Source organism: Chrysemys picta, chromosome 2 (genome assembly GCF_011386835.1).
Source record: "Chrysemys picta bellii isolate R12L10 chromosome 2, ASM1138683v2, whole genome shotgun sequence".
NCBI lineage: Eukaryota > Metazoa > Chordata > Testudines > Emydidae > Chrysemys > Chrysemys picta.
In genome coordinates, this window is record NC_088792.1 from 107790421 (window position 1) to 107810689 (window position 20269).

General features: G+C 44.6%; 1 protein-coding gene across 49 annotated transcripts in view; it reads right to left on the reverse strand.

The window, feature by feature from the left end:
• The window catches only part of COBL (cordon-bleu WH2 repeat protein), a 245375-nt gene that overhangs the window by 167552 nt on the left and 57554 nt on the right, over window positions 1-20269 (reverse strand). For 40 of the 49 annotated variants that reach the window (XR_010598453.1, XM_065583957.1, XM_065583946.1 and 37 more), the window contains one exon: window positions 6587-6793. Coding sequence is in view for 48 of the 49 variants with exons in the window: in XM_008179169.4 (XP_008177391.2) it covers window positions 6587-6793 (207 nt within the window). In the remaining variant the exon portion in view is untranslated. Of the gene's footprint in view, window positions 1-6586; window positions 6794-14086; window positions 14644-14753; window positions 14777-19900; window positions 19925-20269 lie in introns of those variants that run through there. The other 9 variants (XM_065583958.1, XM_065583948.1, XM_065583971.1 and 6 more) reach the window with 5 other exon arrangements.

Sequence of the window (20269 nt, forward strand, 5' to 3'; positions counted from 1 at the left end):
GTGAGCATGCATCTAGACTTTTGTTGCTGATTACAGGATGCTGTCAACCTGGGGCTCCTACCTGTACACAGTGCCCAGTGCTTAGCAGTAAGTACTAGAATATAAATACATGCAGGATCAGACCCTCAATTATGTGTTTCTGCTCTAACTTTGTTACTGTTTAGAAGTTTAGTTACCCAAATATAGGTGCTGCTGTGTCAAGCACTAGGAATCCTGCTGTTTTGAGCCTTTCCTGTGTGAAGTATCAGAGAGTAAATTACTGGGTTTTGATGCCAAGGCATTGCTAGGAATTCAATGTTCCTTGTTTGGGTGATCACATTAGGTCCAGTACTGGTGCCAGCTTTCCTTCTATAGTTTAACAGATTAGTATTAATTGTTGATTCTACTGCGTGTTAGGGTTTATAGTGTAGGGTATTATACAACATATTTACATGAGTATTTATTCCTGTGTTGTTCTACAGCATCCCAGACACTCTGAAGAGTGCTGAAGAGTGCACTGTGAAGTGCTTTTAAAGTATTGTTAATGGGCCAGATCCCTCCTTCCCTCCATAGCAAATCCCATTAGTGGGGGTCCAGAGGAAGAAACTACCTCAGCAGTCTCCTCAGAAATATTTCTCCCCAATCTTCATTCATTGGTGACAGGATTCCTATTCCCCTGCCTCTGTTCTCTGACCACTCACACACACCAGGAGGCTGCGTTCCCCGCAGAAACCCAGCAGATCTCTGGGATATGCATGGACTCATTTCTTGGGGTTTAGTGAAGATAGAGGCCATATACATCCACACCAGCTCTGCTTCCCAGTGGCACATGCTCCTCTGTACCCTAGCCGACTGGTTCCAATACAGCCACACTGTCAGGGCTCTCACAGACAGTGTTTCCCACCAGGATCCCTGTAAAGAGGAATCCTTTAGCAGGGGGCTACAGAAATGTGCTTCAGCCTAAGACTCTATTATTTGTCTCCCATTGCTCCATAGAACTGTGGGAGGACTGCCCATGTCCTCTTTCCACAGATCTAGGGTTACCATTCGTCCGGCTTCCCCCCGGACATGTCCGGCTTTTTGAGCTAAAAATAGCGTCCGGGGGGAATTTGTAAATGTCCGGACTTCCCCCCTGCATGTAGAGCCGCGGCCGGATGGTGCCACTTACATGGGGCTCCGACAGCCAGAGAGAGCCCCTCCTTCGCTTCCCCTGCAGCAGAGATCACTCCCTCCCTCCATCCGCAGATCGCCTCCGGCAGTCTGGAGCTCCTCCCCCACTGCTGCCCAGCCTGCCGGGACGAGCAGCTCAGGCCGTTCCTGAGCAAGTTCACAGAGACATTAGGCGAAGGCCAACAACATGGGGGCCAGGGGGTCGGAGAAGGGGCAGGGAGGTTCTGGAGGAGGTAGTCAAGAGACGGGGGGGGGCTTTCTGGGGGTGGGGGTTTGGATAAGGTTTTGGGCAGTCAGGGTACAGGTAGGGGGTAGGGTCCTGGGGGACATTTGGGGGGGGTCTTAGGAGGGGGCAGTTAGGGGACAAGGAACAGGGAGGCTTAGGGGACAAGGAACAGGCTCTCTTAATGGCTCTCCATGCGTCTCTGGACCCTCTCAGCTGTCGGGCTTGGACGGAAACATTGCCTGAGGGTAGTGAGAGAATGGATTATCGGTGAGGTGGGGGTGGGCGTGAGCCCGGTCAATAGGGGCAACCCCTACCAAGATCTGAGCCTTTTCTCACACGCCCGTTAGAGCTCAACATTATGCTGTTTGGGACCCCTCTTTGAGGAAAGCCTCTGGATTGCAAGTCCAACCGCTACCTCCTCGTGGTGAGAGTCGGTAACTGGCTTGGATAGCCAGGCGGATTGCGGAGGACGAACCCACATCCCACATTCAGTGGGGTGTGGGACGGGGTTGGGCAGCCCCATATGGTGCCACATGGATGCCCCCCTGGCAAGGGTAGCCTCCCCCAGGTACGGGTTGACTCCCCCTGGTAAGGGTAAGTTTCCCCCAGGTACGGGTTAGTTTCCCCCTGAGAAGGGTAAATCTTTTAGCTATGGAAAAAAGTAATTTATATTTTTATACCGGATTGGCGCTGGACCGGGTTAATAACGCCCCCGCTGTTGGCTTTGATGCCCCGGCCGACAGTGTTAAATATATTAGGGGTGTGATCAGGGTCGCTGGACCAATGGATAAAATGGTGTGGACTATAATGAAGTCTCATGAGAAAGAGTGAGAATCAAGTCTTCCCAGTGGAGCATGGAGAGGAGGTAGAGGAGAATGTTTGTGATGATCGTGGTGAGGAGATTTTATCTATCTTACCGATGGTTTTTACAAGGGACACTTTTAATGATTTAACTATGGACAGTTTTAATCCAGATTTTAAGTATTTAAGTACATTTGATGATCCATATGTTAGGGAATCGGGATATCTTAATGCTCATTTAGTTAATGGGTCTAGTTTATTAAATAGTTTTAGACCAAGTACTGATTTTAATAGGGATCGTAATAAGGATCTTAACAGTACTGGTAGTAATATAAATATATTAGAAAGTAGTTCGTGGAAGGATGGGGTTTTTTATTTAGAGTATCCCGTTGATAGTTTTAATTGTCCAATATGTCCCCAGATATTACCAACATTTGGTAAATGGGCCAAACACATTAATGTGGTTCATAAAAGTAAAGCCATACGAGTTGTATGTAGTAAATGTGGAAAATCTTCTCAATATCGTAATATAGCTTGCCACTACCCCAAGTGCATACCCAAGAAGGCGGATACCCCAATGAAGAGCCATACGTGCTCGGTCTGTGGGCTTGGTTTTCATACTAGATCTGGATTGAGCCAACACTGTAGACATAGACACCCTGCTGTGAGGAATGAGCAAAGAAAAGAAGATATGGTTGCTAAAAGTAAGATCAAAGAGGGATCGATTAGATCTCGTATATGGACCAAAGATGAGGTTGCGCAGCTTATACAGTTGGAAAGGAAATATATTGGGAAAAGGAATATAAATAAATGTATTGAGAGCGAGATGAGGACCAAAACGAATAAACAAATATCAGATAAAAGACGAGAATTAGCAAAGAAGAAGTTAGTGGTAACAGGAGATAGGGAGGAAGTGACTGAGGTAGAGGACATTAGAGTAAATATATTAGAAATTCCGCCCCCAAGAGAGAGGATTTTCCCACTAAAAGGACATCCAGAAGTGGATTTAGTGGAGAAAATATGTAAACGGGGAAAACAAAGTAGGGAGGGAAGAGAAATAATAAATAGTTTAGGGGAAATTGAAGGATTATTAAAGGAGGATTTAACAAAAGCTCTCGGATGGGCAATGTTGGAAAAATTATGTTATTCATTAGTAGAGGGAAAGGACCCTAGAAATGAAAGTCAAATAGAGTTGAGGAATAAAGGAAAAGGGAAGATGAGAAAGGAGGGGAGAAGGAAGCAATTTAATGCAAGTAGGAGATATGCTACAAAGAAAGCTAAGTATAAATTCTATCAACAATTATTTGATAAGGATAGAAGAAGATTGACTCGCATTATAATGGGAGAGCCAGATAAGGCTAAGTGTGCTATCCCTATGAAACAAATTGAGGAATACTATGTAGATATTTTGGGAACAATTGGACATGGTAATATGATAGGGTGGCCATCATCCACAGAGAATGCGGATAATGATATATTAATGAGTCCGATCTCTGTGGATGAGATTAGAATAGCTTTAAGAGAAATAAGAAAAGATAGTGTTCCTGGCCCAGATAAAGTAAAAGTGAGCAATTTGTGGGATATTTTTAATTTAGACTCCTTAATACTTACAAAAAAATTTAATATATGGTTTCTAAATAGACAGGTACCAGATGAATTTAAGAAAAATAGAATGATTTTAATACCAAAGACACAAGATGAGGAGGAAATGAAGAAGTTAACATCTTGGAGACCATTGACAATTGGGTCAGTTTGGATTAGAATCTATACCAAAATATTAGCAAAAAGACTGGTGGAAACAGTTAAGATATGTAGTAGACAAAAAGGGTTTATATCTGCCCCTGGGTGTGAGGAAAATATTGCTATATTAGATAATTTGATTAAAGGGGCTAAACGAAATGGGAATGAAATTGCAATAGTGTGTGTAGATCTGGCTAAAGCATTTGATTCTGTGGGACACGGACATATAATAGCCGGGTTGAGAAGATTTGGTATAGATGAACATTTTATAGATATTATTAGGGACCTTTATGATAATTGCACAACTAGGGTATGGGTGGGTGATGAAGCTACTGAGTCTATTTTAATTAGGAGGGGGGTCAAGCAGGGTGACCCGTTGTCCCCAATTTTGTTTAATATTGCTATGGATCCCCTTTTAACTAGATTAGAAGTAGAAGGAAGTGGTTTTTATGTTAAGGGTAATAGTGTCACGTCATTGGCTTTTGCCGATGATGTGGCAATTTTAAGTAGCTCATATAAAGGAATGATCAAAAATTTGGGTATCTTAGAGGAGTTTTGTAAAAATACTAATCTCTCTGTTAATGTGAAGAAAACGAAAGGCTTTCATATTTTAACTAAACATAAAACCTATGTAGTTAATCCTAAGGATAATTGGCAGATAGGGTCAGAGGAGATTGAATATGTTCAACCAGGGGATTTTGAAAAATATTTAGGAGCTAGAATAGATCCCTGGATAGGTGTAGGGGGACCGGTACTTAAAGAAAAATTGAAAGATTGGAGTGAGAATTTAATTAAGGCCCCATTAAAACCGGCCCCAAAAATATTAATTTTACAGACATACATCTTACCGAAGCTATTTTATAATCTTCTTTTAATAGAACCCCCTTTTAATCTTTTAGATGATCTTGATGTGTTAGTTAGAAAAATAGTTAAAGAGATTTTACATTTACCTCAGTGTACCACAGATGGGATATTTTATTCTAGAGGTAGGGATGGTGGTTTAGCTCTCACTAAGTTTAGTGTGCAAATCTCAAATATGTTAATTCGTAAATGGAGGAGACATATTGTCTCAAGAGATGATTGGATGGACCTATCTTATCTATATGCAGGAGAAAATCTTGTGGATAAAATATTGTTATTTAGTGCAGTAACATCTCATCCCAAGAAATGGAGGGAAGAGGAATTTTTAAGATGGTCGGAACTGAGATGTCAGGGAATAGGGATAAAATATTTTAAAAATGATTTAATTAGTAATTCGATTTTTAGAAACTCTAGTAAAGTTAAATCATCAGCGTATATCGCAGCATTGCAGCTTAGGGCAAATATTTATCCTACTAGGGAGACATTAGCAAGAGGAAGAGGAGGTGTGAATGCTCTTTGTAGATGGTGCGGTAAAGTGCGGGAGACTGTTCCCCATATCTCAGGACAATGTTATAAGACTAAGAATGCTAGGATAAAAAGGCATAATAGAGTAGTGTCTGCAGTTGTAGACAAGGTTGGTAAATTAGGGTGGAAGGCAATAATAGAGCCTCATTTGAGAAATAGTAAGGGTGAGTTAAGAAAGCCGGATATTATATTTATAAAAGGAGATACAGCAGTGGTGGTTGATGTTACAGTGCGATGGGAGGATAATGCCGGAAGTTTGGAACAAGCCCACAGTGAGAAGGTGGCTTATTATCTTGAGTTAGAGGAAGAAATTAAAAACTTAACGGGAGGTAAAAATATCCACTTCTTTGGTTTTGTGCTTGGGGCGCGTGGCAAGCGGAGTGAAGGGAATAATGATTTGTTACAATTATTGGGAATGGACAGAAGTAAAAATTTTAAGGAGAGTATATGTAGACTTGTTTTATATTCCACTATTGGTATGATGGCTATATTCAGTGACAGGTAAAGATCCCGGAGTTTCCATTCCGTGTATCTTGTCAAAACTAAATTTTAGCTATTTTGGTTTCCATGCTCTACATTTTCAAATTTTTAATATTGTTTTGAACATTAACATATTTAGTGTTATTTAATATCTGTCCTTTAATAGAATGGTTTTAACTATATAATAAATACTTATTAATGGATGAAATTCCAATTTAAATTATTAGTTTATTTTATTTTTTTAACTACTGGATATGGATGCGGACTGGCCGCGTATAGTAACCAGGAAAGGGCAGGTAGTCACGCCTGTACATAAATAGGGGATGGGGTTCTGGAGGGCAGTGAGGAGCAGGGGTCCCAGGAGGAGGCAGTCAGGGGACAAGGAACGGGGGGAGGGTTGGGGGTTCTGAGGGGGGGAAGTGGGAGGGACAGGGGCGGGGCTAGGGCAGGATGGGGCGGGGCCAGGGCAGGACAGGGGCGGGCTCCTCCCATCCTCTTTTTTGCTTGCTGAAATATGGTAACCCTACACAGATCCCCTGAGGGGTTCTGGGGAAAGAGGGGAAAAATAGCTGCGGAGTTCCTCTTCCATTTGGGATGGATGAGATCAGCATAGCTCTAGGGGGCATAATCGGGCCCACTGATATTATAATTTTCTCCTTAGCCTACAGTCCTACAGGGAAGGGTGAAAAAAAGACAAACTCCATCAATCCTGAGAGGGGTGAGTTTACCCAACAGCATCCTATTAAAAATGCAAGATGTGGGGGAAGGGAGGTTCCAGGATGACAGAGCTGATTGGTGCCTTACCTCCCATGTACACTGTTCTTCTGTTCCACACCACTTGGTAAAACGACTGTGAAGTCCACTGTCCTGTTTATCAGATTTTCTTTCATGGTCACCAGGCTCTGATCAGGGATTACTCCCAGCTCTGAGAGTGACTTCTGTTCACTCTGAATTTGACTTGCAGCAAGAGGTTGACTTGGTGGAGGGGGAGCTCGAGCCTTCATTTTTCTCCTTAAGAAATAAAAAGAAGTAGAGAGTTAGTGATTTCAAATAGAATCCCTTGATGGGAAGGGCAAGCATGTGTTAAAAGGGAAATGCTTCCTTTCCCCCTGATCTTAGGCCATTCATAACACCTCCTACACAGGCGTGAAAGTAACTTAAAGGACTTACCAGTACGCCGGAGTCCTGAGCGGGGGTGTGGCCTCAACCAGAAGAGGCGTGGCATCAACCGGAAGAGGCGGGGCCTTTCAAGATTAAAAGGCCCTGGGGCTCTGGCTGTGGCTAGGAGCCTCAGGGCCTTTAAATCACCCTGGAGCTACCAGCTGTAGAGGCAGCTGGGAGCCCTGGAGTTCAGGGACGAATTAAAGGGCCCGGGGCTCCGGCCGTCGTGGAGCTCCGGGCCCTTTAAATCACCGCAGGAGCCCTGCCACTGCCACCCTGGGGCGGCAGGGCTCCGGTGGTGATTTAAACGGCCCGGGGCTCCGCCGCTGAGGGGAGCCACAGGCCCTTTAAAGTGCCGCCGGAGCCCTGCCATAGCTGAGGCTCCGTCAGTTGGGCTTGGGTGGGGATTTAAAGGGCCCAGTGCTCCTGCCACTGCGGGGAGCATTGGCTCTTTAAAGCGCCGCCAGAGCCCTGCCACCGCTGCGGTAGAGGCGGCAGGGCTCCGGCGGCGCTTTAAAGAACCCAGGGCTCCCCGCGGCGGCCGGAGTCTCTGGCCCTTTAAATCACCACCTGAGCCCGGCTGCCAGAGCTCCGGAGGTGATTTAAAGGGCCTGGAGCTCCCCACAGCAGGTGGAGCCCCGGGCCCTTTAAATCACCACTGGGGAAGCCAGACCGTACCGGCTTACTTTCACCTCTGCTCCTACAGTGGAAGTTATTTCTCTTTATCATGGAACTTTTTATATATACAGTTCTATTTTATTTTTACAACCTTTTCTCTAAAATAACATGATAATCTTGGGATGATGCGCACAACAGATTTCCATCACCTGTTTCTGACCGCCCCCAAAATGCCCCACACTGTTTGATCAGCACACATCTCCATGGCACAAATGTTATTCCTATGTATTCAGTGTATCACAAAGGATGGGTTTTTCAAAAGCATTCAGTACAGGCCTAACTCTGCTCTCACTGAAGTCAATGGTAAACATCCCATTGGCTTCTGTTACAGTTCAGGGGTGAGCAGCACCTTTGATCTCTCTTCCCTAGTCTCTCCCTGGCCACTCTTTCCAAGTGATAGGCCTCTGTCTGCACTTATCCCAGAGTGGAACTTGGTGGTTCACCCTACTATAGACTTGATGGATCACCAGGCTACAGCACCCCGTTGACCTTAGCCAGCCCTGCTGGGGTTGGGACCAGCTACAGAATTCTCTCTGAGTTTGTCATCAAAATGACTTGCAGTGACACAGGAGAGCTTCTTCAAGAACAAGTACGGTTTATCGATTCACAGAAGTTTAACAAGTAGAGAGAAACAGGATTAAAACAATAAAAACCTTGATGGGTATTTCTTACCCAAACTGAGCCTTCCCCTGCCAGTTTAGACAGCTTCCGCTTAATCCAGGCACACCCCAAGCACTGGGGCTGGGTGAGACAGGTTGCCCCCTCTAACTGCTGCCTCCCTAACATTCTGGCCCACCCACAGTGAGTCTCCCACCTCAGCTCGCAAGCAGACCTTGAAATCTTAAACAAAGGGTCTTTCGAATGGATAGAAGTTCCTTTGTCTGACTTGGAACCCTGTGGCTGGTGCCAACTGGTTTATGCATTTCTCCAGAAGGAGTTGGCTATGGTCTCCCAATAGTGGATACACAGTATTGTCCACTTGAGTACTAGGCAATTAAGTTTGTCTACATTTATTAACTTTTTTTCTGGAACCCAAAAATTAAAATCGAACTAATTTTAACTCTTAACAAGCAAACTAATCCATCAAACCCACATATATTGCATATATAATGCAGATCATTCCCACGTTCTTCACAGCTGGGAGCAGAGTTAGGCCTATACTTTCTTCCCGCCACACCTTGTGCACTTTAGAAGGGCAGAGCACAACAATGCCCCAAGATATGGGAAGTGTTAGTTCTAGAGAAGCTTACTTACTAAGGTCTCAAACCTGTGAGGTGCTGAGCACCCTTAACTCCCATGGAAGTCAGTGAGAGGTGAGGGTGCTTAGGCCCCATCAGGATCAAGCCCTCAAAGAATCGGAAATGGGGAGATACTCCTTATCAACGTCTCTGTTTCCATTTCTCTAAACACTCCATTGTCCATTCATCATTTGTGTAGTAAATTGAGCGGAACAAGGACATTTCTAGTACAATTCATGCAATATAACAAATAAGACAACGATACCTATAACCTAGTCTTTAACAATGCCATGTAACAATGAATGATAAACAGCTGATCTCTCTCCCTAAATGAACAACATTACTTTGCCTCTCTTGTCATTCATAGATTTTTAAAGGCCAAAAGGGACCATCAGGGTCATCTAGTCTGACCTCCAGCAGGCTGAAGAATTTGATCTATTAATTATATATATATATTAATTATATATATACACATACATACATACACACACACATACACATCTCATATATTCTCTCCTCTCTGAACTGATATCTATTCATTCTTCACAGCTATTTTCCTTCTCTGCCTCTTCGTATATCTACGAAATTTAATAAAATAGAGCATTAAATGGAGTTAATTGTTTCCACTTGGGTGATAAAGGTGTGCCTACAAAATACAGATATGGTAAACAGGTAATATGAAACACATCAACCCAGAATCCAAATACAAAGGCATAAGTATGTGAGGTAAGTATGGAGGAAAAACCTCACTCATGAAAGTTATTTTGGGTCATTTAAATAATCCATGAACAGTAACATTACATGTTCTATTATTTTGTGTATGAAAGAGGTGGCTCTAAAGCCCAGTGAAGCCAATAGGAAAACTCCTATTGACTTTGGCAGGCTTGGGATCAGGCCCTAATTCAACAGAAATACCAGTGACTGTTATAACAGCTGCTGAGCTATCTCATTAGTTTTGGGGTTTAGGGCCTGGTCCTACTTGCATGGACTTCAATGAGAGCATTTGGCTCGAAATGATCTTTGGGTAAACTAATGGTCAAATTCCACAATGACACTTCATGGAAACACATTCCTAACTGGATTCAGAGTGGTAGCCATGTTAGTCTGTATCGGCAAAAACAATGAGGAGTTCTTGTGGCACCTTAGAGACTAACAGATTTATTTGGGCATAAGCTTTCGTGGGCTAAAACTAGGGTTACCATATTTTGTGCCTCTGAAAGGAGGACACTCCACGGGGCCCTGGCCCCGCCCACGCCCACGCCCCCCCCACCCCAACTCCGCCCCTCCCCCAAAGTCTCCGCCCCCTCCCCTGCTTCCCGCGAACATTTGATTCGCGGGAAGCCTGAAGCAGGTAAGGGGGGGGTGGGGGGAAGAGGCGCGGCCCAGGCTGGCCCCCCCGGCGTTTCCAGCCTGGGTCGGCTTGGGCCCTGGGGTGCTGGCCCCGGGCCTGGCCGAGCACCCCTGGCCCGCCCAGCACTGCCGGCCCCTGGGCCCCCGGCCGAGCACCCCCGGCCCCCGGCACCGCACCGCCGGTCCCCGGCCCGGCCCCCGGGCCCCCGGCCAAGCACCCCCGGCCCCCGGCACCGCACCGCCGGTCCCCAGCCCGGCCCTCGGCACCGCACCGCTGTCCCGGCCCCCGGCACCGCCGGCCCGGCCCCGGAGCCCCGGAGCCCCCGGCACCGCACCGCCGGCCCGGCCCCGGAGCCCCCGGCACCGCTCCGCTGGTCCGGCCCCAGAGCCCCCGGCCCGGCCCGGCCCTGCGGCCCCAGAGCCCCCAGCCCGGCACCGCTCCGCCGGCCCCCGAGCCCCCGGCCCCAGAGCCCCCGGCCCGACCCCACTCCGCCGGCCCCCGAGCCCCCGGCCCGGCACCGCTCCGCCGGCCCAGCCCCCGGGCCCCCGAGCCCCCGGCCCAGCACCGCACCGCCAGCCCGGCCCCCGAGCACCCGCAGGGCCGGCCCCGCATGTCCCGATTTTCCCGGACGTGTCCGGCTTTTTGGGATTTCCCCCCGGACGGGGATTTGGAGCCCAAAAAGCCGGACATGTCCAGGAAAATCCAGACGTATGGTAACCCTACTAAAACCCACTTCATCAGATGCATGGAGTCATGCTTGAGGACAGTGTCTTGTTACACAGGATAGTAGTGCATCTCTAAGCATGAGAAAGGGTGGTTAGGAACTGTGAGACATGAGACAGCCTCTCCTCTGCTGAGTAAGAAGTCATTGCACTGAATACTGGCATACCTTGGAAAAATAAGAGATGGTTCATACAGTATCATGTGAATGGTGGCTCTTTACACCAGGACAGTATAGTTCTGTGGATACACCCTGACACCAACCTATCATTCTCCAGAAACATGTTACATAGTTTTTGAGATACAGATGGAGAAGCTGCATCAACTTGCATTAAACAACAAACATCCTTAATAACAGAGGAAGTTCCACATAAAGTCAACTTTTACTTTCTCATTTGTTTGTAGGTAGCCAGGCAGACACATGATAAGTACCATATAAGTGTTAATGCCATATGAGTAGCTGACTTCATACTGTGCATATATTCGGTTCTGATGACTAGTATCCTAATGACCCAGTCTCATTAGACACATGCCCTGCTTACATCAGATTTTAAGATAATATAGATGGGAAAGCAGTGCAATGTTGATCACACTAAATTTACCAAAAAAAAACCAAAACCCTGATCTAGATACATGAATTTTTTTTTCTTTTTTTGGGGTGGGTTCCGATTTGGGCTAGCTCTCCTGCTACATAATATAGATGGAGCAGAAACCCAGAAAAGGCCCAGGACACACCAAAAAAGGCATATCATAGAGGTGTGAATTAGCTAGAAAAGGGGGCAGGGAAAGACAGAGAGACATCAAACTCTGGGAAGCTGAGTAAGCCCTTGACCTTTAGCATCATGGCAAACCCCAAAGTGATGTAGCCTCCTTGCAGAAGGATTGCCAGAAAAGGACCATGTGCCTAAGCCAGAAGATCAACCAAGGACACAACTGGATTCAGGATGAAAGATTTAAATTAAACCAGGTGCATGACACAGGAGCCCCTATATCAGCTGTACACCATCTTGGCTCACCCTTCCGCTGTAGTAATCCTTCCTTGGCCAAACATACAGCCTTTGAAGTGGAAATATGTTGGTGGAACAGTGAAAAACAGCTGCCTCACACTGGAACCGCGGCCAATGGGAGCTGCTGGGGAAGTGCCTGCGGATGGGGCAGTGCACGGAGCTGCCTGGCTGCCCCTCTGCATAGGAGTTGGAGGGGGGACATGCTGCTGCTTCCAGGAGCTGCTTGAGGTAAGCACTGCTTGGAGCCTGCACCCCTGACCCCCTCCTGCGCCCCAACCCCCTGCCCCAGCCCAGATCCCCCTCCCACCCTCTAAACCCCTTGGTCCCAGCCTGGAGCACCCTTCTGCACCCCCAATCCTTCATCTCTAGCCCCACCCCAAAGCCCACCCCCCCCCCAAACCCCAACCCCTTGCCCCAGCCCGGAGCCCCCTCCTGCTCCCTGAACTTCTCATTTTTTGGCCCTACCCCAGAGCCTGCACCCCAAGCCGGATCCCTCACCCCCTCCCGCACCCCAACCCCAATTTCGTGAGCATTCATCACCTGCCATACAATTTCCATACCCAGATGTGGCCATCGGGCCAAAAAGTTTGCCTGCCCCTGTTCTAGTAAGACAATTGCACAAACATTTATAGCTGCACACTGGCTCAAACACAATGATTCGCATAGAGGTGGCTGCTAAAAAAAATCAAACTAGTCCTTATTTCTTCAACTGTTCTACTGTGTTAGGTCAGTCTCTCATTCTGTATTATTGACGCAGCAAGGAAACTGGAGTGGGGAGGGAGGAAAGAGCAAGGTGAGTTTTCTGGACTCCAGGGACGTTGGGACTTTTATTGTCACTTACCTGCAGTTGCAACTCTCTGAGGAACCAATGGGAGGGGAGAGAAGACAGTGAATAGAAAGCAAGAGGAAGACTGAGAAAGCTGTGACACTGAATATGTCAGAAATTTTAGAAGCGATTAGGAACAGAAAGCTAAGTGAAGATGGTAATGGAACTGAGAGAGAGTAAGAAAGTTAAAGGGATATTTAGTTCTGAACAACATGAAGCTGCATGTTATTTTCTAACACACAGTAAGACCGGAACAGACACACTGGAGCTGACGACCTACTGCCGGGCCCCTCATGTAATTTATACCTATATTTGGATGGATTTGATTTTTATTGGTAAATGTCTGCAAGTGTTGATTTCACCGTACACATACAAACGGCTGAAAAAAATCTTTCCATTGATAACAGTAACAATTTACAGATATGCAAAATAAGACTTTATGACTTAGACTTTTGAAGTAGTAGATATTTGCTATGTATATTTTGACATGTGATTTTGAAATTTATATTTTAACGGCTGATAAAGCTAACTTTTTTGAATCTCAAAGTCTACTGTCAATAAATAATTGTGACTCTTCCCACTGTCTGACCCTTCCCTGAGAATTTCCTGCAACTGTGAAAATTTAAATCTAAGAAAAAAATCCCACTTAAAACCAGATATTATCTGTCAAAAGTATAGAAAACTAAAAATCAAATTCTACCAAGCCTACTTATACCTGTGCAAATTAGAATGCAAGGAGATTGCAAAATGTTATAATTTTGATTTGATCATATTTTTAACCCACTTTGCAGACCTTTTGCACTGTTGTTAATGACTACACAAAGAACGCGGCTGTGGAAAATCAGATCTAAAGCCTGGAGAGGAGCTGTGGGGGGAGGCTGCATACTCACCAGTGACCATTACTGAATGTGTATAAAACACGCAGCACACACTTCCCCAAAGCAGTCCTGCCGTCACTTGACTTACTGATGCACACAAGGTCATGGTCGTGACCCAAGCATGCCCAGATATGACCCCCCTGTGGTGATAACCTCTGCTGGCAGTCCTACAGACTTCCATCCTCTCCAAAATCAGAACTTTGCTAGGAATTCTTTTGATGCAAGATTATATGAGCCAGACCAGGATCCAGCTCACTCTCTCATACCTATGCTGTTTTATCAGGATCAACTGGAGTATACAGTCATAAAAGCTTAGTTTTGTCGCTAACCTAATGCTCAGAGAGAGCAGATCTGTAGATTAAGGTGGTGTATTTTTTACATAGTCACATTTCACACCATAACCACATTTTAATGCACTTAACATTTAAAAATAATAATAACGTACCTTTCTGTGGCCACTGGCAATTCTCCAGACTAATTTTAACTCCACATCAAAAGGGTGTTTTCACAAGAAACACCAGAACAGTCGTGAGATTCTTGATAATCCCTGCTACCAGGCTGCTCATAAAATTACAGTCAAGAACACTTCTAGCCTGGATGATTCAACCCGTTTGTGAGCTTATATAAGAATGGTTCATTCTATGCCCCAATACAAGATAAAATAAAAATAAGCTGTTGCTATTATTGCATACAATGCTCCATTTCTCCGTAGACATATAGCACTGTTTACGAAGGGCTGAAATTCCTTTTAACGATATATTCAAAACGGAAGAAAATGGATATGGCAGGGAGATAACGTGGTGATATAAACAAATCCTCTGGCAGCATTATCTTAAATCTCAGATTTGCCTCCTTGAGATTAGATTCCTCAAGGGGGAAAACAAAAACAGCTCCTACATAGTACAGCAAGTGGTAGCAGCACTGCAGAAATGAGGAATAGTCCCTTGTGTTTCTCCACACCACCAAGACATAGCAGTGCAATGAGAACAAGCCAAAAGCCCTTTGGACCTACACCTCTCTTGGTTATTTATTAATAAAAGTGCAATATGACGCAGCCTTGGCATTCCAACTCCCATGACAAAAAACAAAACAAACTAAAATAGTCTGCATACCTGACATACCACTGGTGCTAGAACTTAGACAGACCCTGTGTGGTGACACTGTACTGCACAGGTTGCTTTCCTCAGTGCGTGGACTAGATTTCCTGGTAACTGCAATGACCCTGTGCATTTCAGCATCCTGAACAGAGAATCCCAGAGTTCGGTCTTTTCTCTAGCGCAAAGGTTATGTTAACAAGCATGAGGGTAAACAGGCTCACTTTTGCAAAGTGTTGAGAGCCGTCTATCAGGCTCTTCACAGGCTGAGGACCCACCAACATCCACAGAAGTTAAGAGCACTCATCACCATGCAGGAAGAGCTGAGCAGCTCACTATCCTGATCTCATTAAGAGCAGAATCTGTGCCTGTCCCCTTCCTGCATACAGTATATAAGCATGCTCCAAATATTCATTTGGAAAATCCCAGTCTTTTAAGCGTTATGAGCAAAATGCACTTTTGGCACAGAAAGCTAGCTCAGTGTCTCTGCCCACTTAAATTGATGGTGGGACTGTCAAGGATGTGTACGTGGTGACCAGGGCATTCGCTGACTATTTTGGAAAGGATGTGTGGTTAATTTTAGTGATTTTTATTCATTGTTTAGGATAATCAGAGAGTATTGTCATTGGAACTTAGTCTGATGTACATAGAATGCTTCATAATCCATCAGTGTCTTCAGCATAGATAGTTTATGGTCTTACCTAATAGCACATATGTACTACTCTTACATTAAAATAATTTAAACATTTGAAATACTTATCACAGACCACATTAATAGATTCCAAAGCCAGAAGTGACCACTGTGATCAACTACTCTCGCCTCCTCTACAACACAGGCCACAGAACTTCCCCAAGATAATCGCTAGAGTATATCTTTAAGAAAAGCATTCCATCTTGATTTAAAAATCGTCAATAATAGAGAATCCACCATGACCCTTGATAAATTGTTCCAATGGCTAATTACACCTCAATTAACAGAGTGGTTCCCATTGAGGGAGGGCCCAGGGAAGAGTGAAGTTTGTTTTAGTTACGGTACTTTACTTCTTCATTTCCACACTTTTAAACAATAATAAAGAATAATAATAATAAAAACAAAACAGCACCATAACTATGAATTACATGGCTTTCTGGGTTTTGCTTTGGCTATAAAATTACATTTTTTGAAGCTTTCTTTCTTTAAGTTATTGATATGCATTTTCACACTTAGCTTTTAAATGCTGCCGTGTCTTTTACGGCGAGCCCCCAAAGGTATGGTGATAATGATTTCCTGAAGGGCATGAACAAGTCCTCCTGCCAGGGCCGGCTCCAGGGTTTTGGCCACCCCAAGCAGCCGCCCCCCCAAAAAAAGCCGCTATCTGGTCTGCGGCAGCAATTCGGCGGGAAGTCCTTCGCTCCGAGGCGGAGTGAGGGACTGTCCGCCGAATTGCCGCCGAATACCTGGACGTGCCGCCCCTCTCCGGAGCGGCCGCCCCAAGCACCCGCTTGACAAGCGGGTGCTTGGATGCCTGGAGCCGGCCCTGCCTCCTGCGCAGGTGGGAAAAAATTAATTTGGTTCTGGCATAGCAATGATAATTATCAGCTTACTTTTTGATCTTCTATTTGATTCTACTGATGGAAAAACCGTGCAGCTTTGTGTGTTTTAAATACTAGTTTTAATGCAAGAAAGATTTAAAATGGAAATATTTATGGATAAGCACATTGAGCTGGGGGAGGGAGGAAGGGAATAACACTAGATTTCCTTTTGTAAAATTTCAAAATATACAGTGTCTGTCAAGGGTGAAAGCTTAAAACAAGGGTCATCTTGGCATATATGAAAAATCTACTCAGGATTTGAGCTGAGATATAGCATATCTAGTAGAATGTCTGGAACTCCATAGTTCTAATCCTAACTCTTCCATAGATTCACTGTAAGCAAATCATTTAACCTCCCTGTGCATCAATTTTCCTCAAAACGGGGAAAATATTTATTGCACAGGTGCCATTAGAATTAATTAATGGATCTGATTCTGCCATAGGAAAGATATTCCAAATACTCCTAAGATATGGCAGGTTCAGGACCAATGTTTATAAAGCACTACATAATTACTAAATATTATTTTTCATTTGTCCAGGACTCAGACTCCTGCACCAACACTGCATCTACATTCTTGAGTGAATAGGAAGCAGTCATCTGACAGGTATGCCAAATGATTTGCCAGTCCCCAAGTGAAAGTCTGTATACCTTATTTCTATCTGTAAGCAAATATGTGTTAGTTTCTTTGTGGCAGACTCCATCTTTCTACATTCACAGGACCTATTATCTGCTTTGTCTTTGTCAGGTGCCTTTTTCCTCCCCAAAAATCTATTGCCCATCTTCCCCTGAACAATATTTGTCTAGTTAAGGAAATTTATTTCCTGCATGAGATAACACATAGTGCTTTGTTCATAAGACAATGTGGTATTTTGAATGGAACTAGATGGCAATACAAAATGGAGAGCTCATCTCTAAAAGCCTTTTCACGCGTCAATGGCCAAGGTATTTTCTTTCCATTACCATTTCCTTTATCTTTTCAAAAAGCTATCTTATCTTTGCAAGGTGCCTTTTTTGTTCTGTTGCTGTCTTTATTCTGCTTTCACGCAAAAGACAAAGCTAGAAGGTTGATCACAAAGCACAGGCTTCAGACCCAACAAAAGCTTATGAGGGAGATTTTCAAAAGACACAAATGGGATTCCCATTGAAAGCCAATGAGACTTGGGCACCTATCTGCCCTTTTTGTTTTTGAAAAGCTTCCACAAAATCCAGAGTAAAGAGTAAAGTTTTCAGATTCACAGATTTTAAGTCCCAACTAGTCTGGCTTCCTGTATAACACAGACCAGAGAATTTCATCCAGTTTCTCCTGTATTGAGCCCTCACTTGAAATGCCAGTGAAGCTGAAGCTCTATGCATTTGCGAGCCTTGTACTGTCAGTGGATCCTAATACCGACTATGGAAGTAAGTTATGCCATATAAGCGTCTTTTATACCAGTAGGACCACATCTACACTGGGGAGTTGTACGTCTTTAACTATGTTAGTTTCTAAACTAATATAGTTAAAGTGACACAAAACAGTGTGTAGACAAGCCCTAAAAGACATCAAGGATAACTTTTTTAAAGAATACTTGGTGAGCCAAATCATGACTGAGCAAGCACCCACTGAAGTTAGTGAGAGTTCCGCCTGAACAAGCTCTGCAGGTGTACACCCAACAGCTCTATGGCAGGACTGCAAGCTCCCACTCACATAACCAGTATGTGGTGAAGATCACACTTTGTGCTGGTGTTATGTGGAATTAGATTGGTTTTGCCTTAGCACAGAGGTGCACAGCAGGTGAGTAGTGAATACTATTTAATTATTTACAGCATATGCTTGAGTGCATGTTAAGAAAAAAAAACACAGCCTTATGTTTTGGGGCTAGGAAGTGTGGGTAAATTACTCATTTTTAACATGATACCCCAATATGATTTTACTTGCCTTCCAGACACTACATGTGGTATTTAGAGTTATAACATATCAAAGTTCCCAACACCAATATTTTATTTCGAAGCTATATCTTTTTTCTGCTAGTCAGTTTTTTCTCTTGTATTATTTTGTTACTAAAGGGCACATTCAAATACAGACACTCTTGTCCCTAAAAGCAGTCATATTGTACACAGTGAAAAGTTATTTTCCTCTCACTGGTTTGTTTTGTTTTTAATTTAGTGCTGATGAAAGCTGATGAATTAATAGCCCTGCAGACCAATCTCTTCTGTTTTGCCAGACAACAGGTAGAGCACAAGCAAGGCCAAGGCAAGCTTTCACATTACCATCTGGCTATCATGCTTCAACCCTCACCGGCGGCAACCAACTTTAGGGGTAAGATTCTATCCTGAAGATTCAATAGACAGAGGCTGAAACTGCTAATAAGGGTGCCTATTAGCAGCAGTTACAAGGGTGAGTTTTGTGATGTAGATGCCCAGCCAGTAAGGATATATACTGTAATTAGACACCAGTGGCTGGCCCATGCCAGCTGACCTGGACTCCCCGGGCTCCAAGGAAGAGAATATTTAATTGCAGTGCAGACATTCTGGCCTGTGCTCTGGGACCCTTCTGCCTCGCAAGGTCCTAGCACCTGAGCTCCAGCACAAGCCCAAATGCCTACTCCGCAATTAAACAGACTCTTAGCCCGAGCCAGCTGGCATGACCCAGCCACAGGTTTTAATTGCAGTTTAGACATACCCTAAGAGCTGAATTGAGGCTACCAACTTATTTCACATACAGTAACATCAAGTAATTGTCATCTGATACCTATTAAAGTGAACTGCATTGAGCCACTGAACTAGCAGTGAAAGGCATAGTATCCCATTACCAGTCTCCCTGACACATCCAATCCCATCCCCAAACTCCACCGTTGGTTTTGACTTTTGACTCTTCAATCATCCAGTCTGGCTTTCCGCTCACACCCTCATACATTAATCCAGCCGTGATCAAGCACTGAGCCATTGGTATCGTTTGATTTCAGGCAAACAAAATAAACTATAAACAAAGCACAATCTGAGGAAATGTCATTGTTTGTATACATATTATTATATATGTTATCATAGTGCCTATCAGCCCCAGTCATGGACCAGGAACCCTTTATGCTAGGCGCTGTGCAAATACACCCCAAAAAGACTGTCCCTGCGCCAAAGAGTTTACAGTCTAACGGAAGAGACAACAGATGGATACAGATAGACTGATGGTGGAATACAAGTGAAAGATTCAATCCTGCAGTACATCTGAAGCATTACCTGATGCCCCCCGGTTAGGGTCAAACTGTGGCTGTCTCTGCATGGATGTGCTCAAGTAGTTAATGTTACATGTGCACAAGAGTGCTGAATAGGGAAAAGAAGGCCACCCCCATCCATACCAAACCACGTGAAAGACATCCACAACATTGCCACTTGCATTGCATTAGATCACAGCGAGCACTGTTAGCAATGGCCGAAAGGGTGCCCCACCCTACGCAATTTTACCACGCATTTGGGAAGGATCAGTTCAGCTGACATAATGCTGGCCATGACTTTGCAGTCAGTGTGGACCCTGGACAAGTCACAAGATTGAACCCTAAAAACCTAAATGTTAAATCACAATTAGCTGACATGGTAACGGACATGATTTTTCTACACTTACCGCAAAGTTGTGGTAGTCTCATGTCAGCTAATTTGATTCACACAACTATGTCCATCTGCAGCAAATTTCTGTAGTGCAGACAAACCCAAAGTGGTATCTCTAAGCAGGTTGCAGTCATGGCTGGAGTTGTGACACCCTGAGCATTAACCAGTGCTGGACACAGGAGGAGAAGTCCATAGTGCAATGTTTTATCTCAGGTGCACAGTTGCCAACTTTCACGTGGTAAATAAGCACTGCGACTTTCACAATAAGCCAAAAATCAAGCTAATCTCATTTCAAAACAAGACCAAAACAAGCCAGTCCCTAAGAACCCTAACACTATGTTAGATCTCCCCGGCGTGCAGTCTGGGACTGTGGTGGGCCCATTGT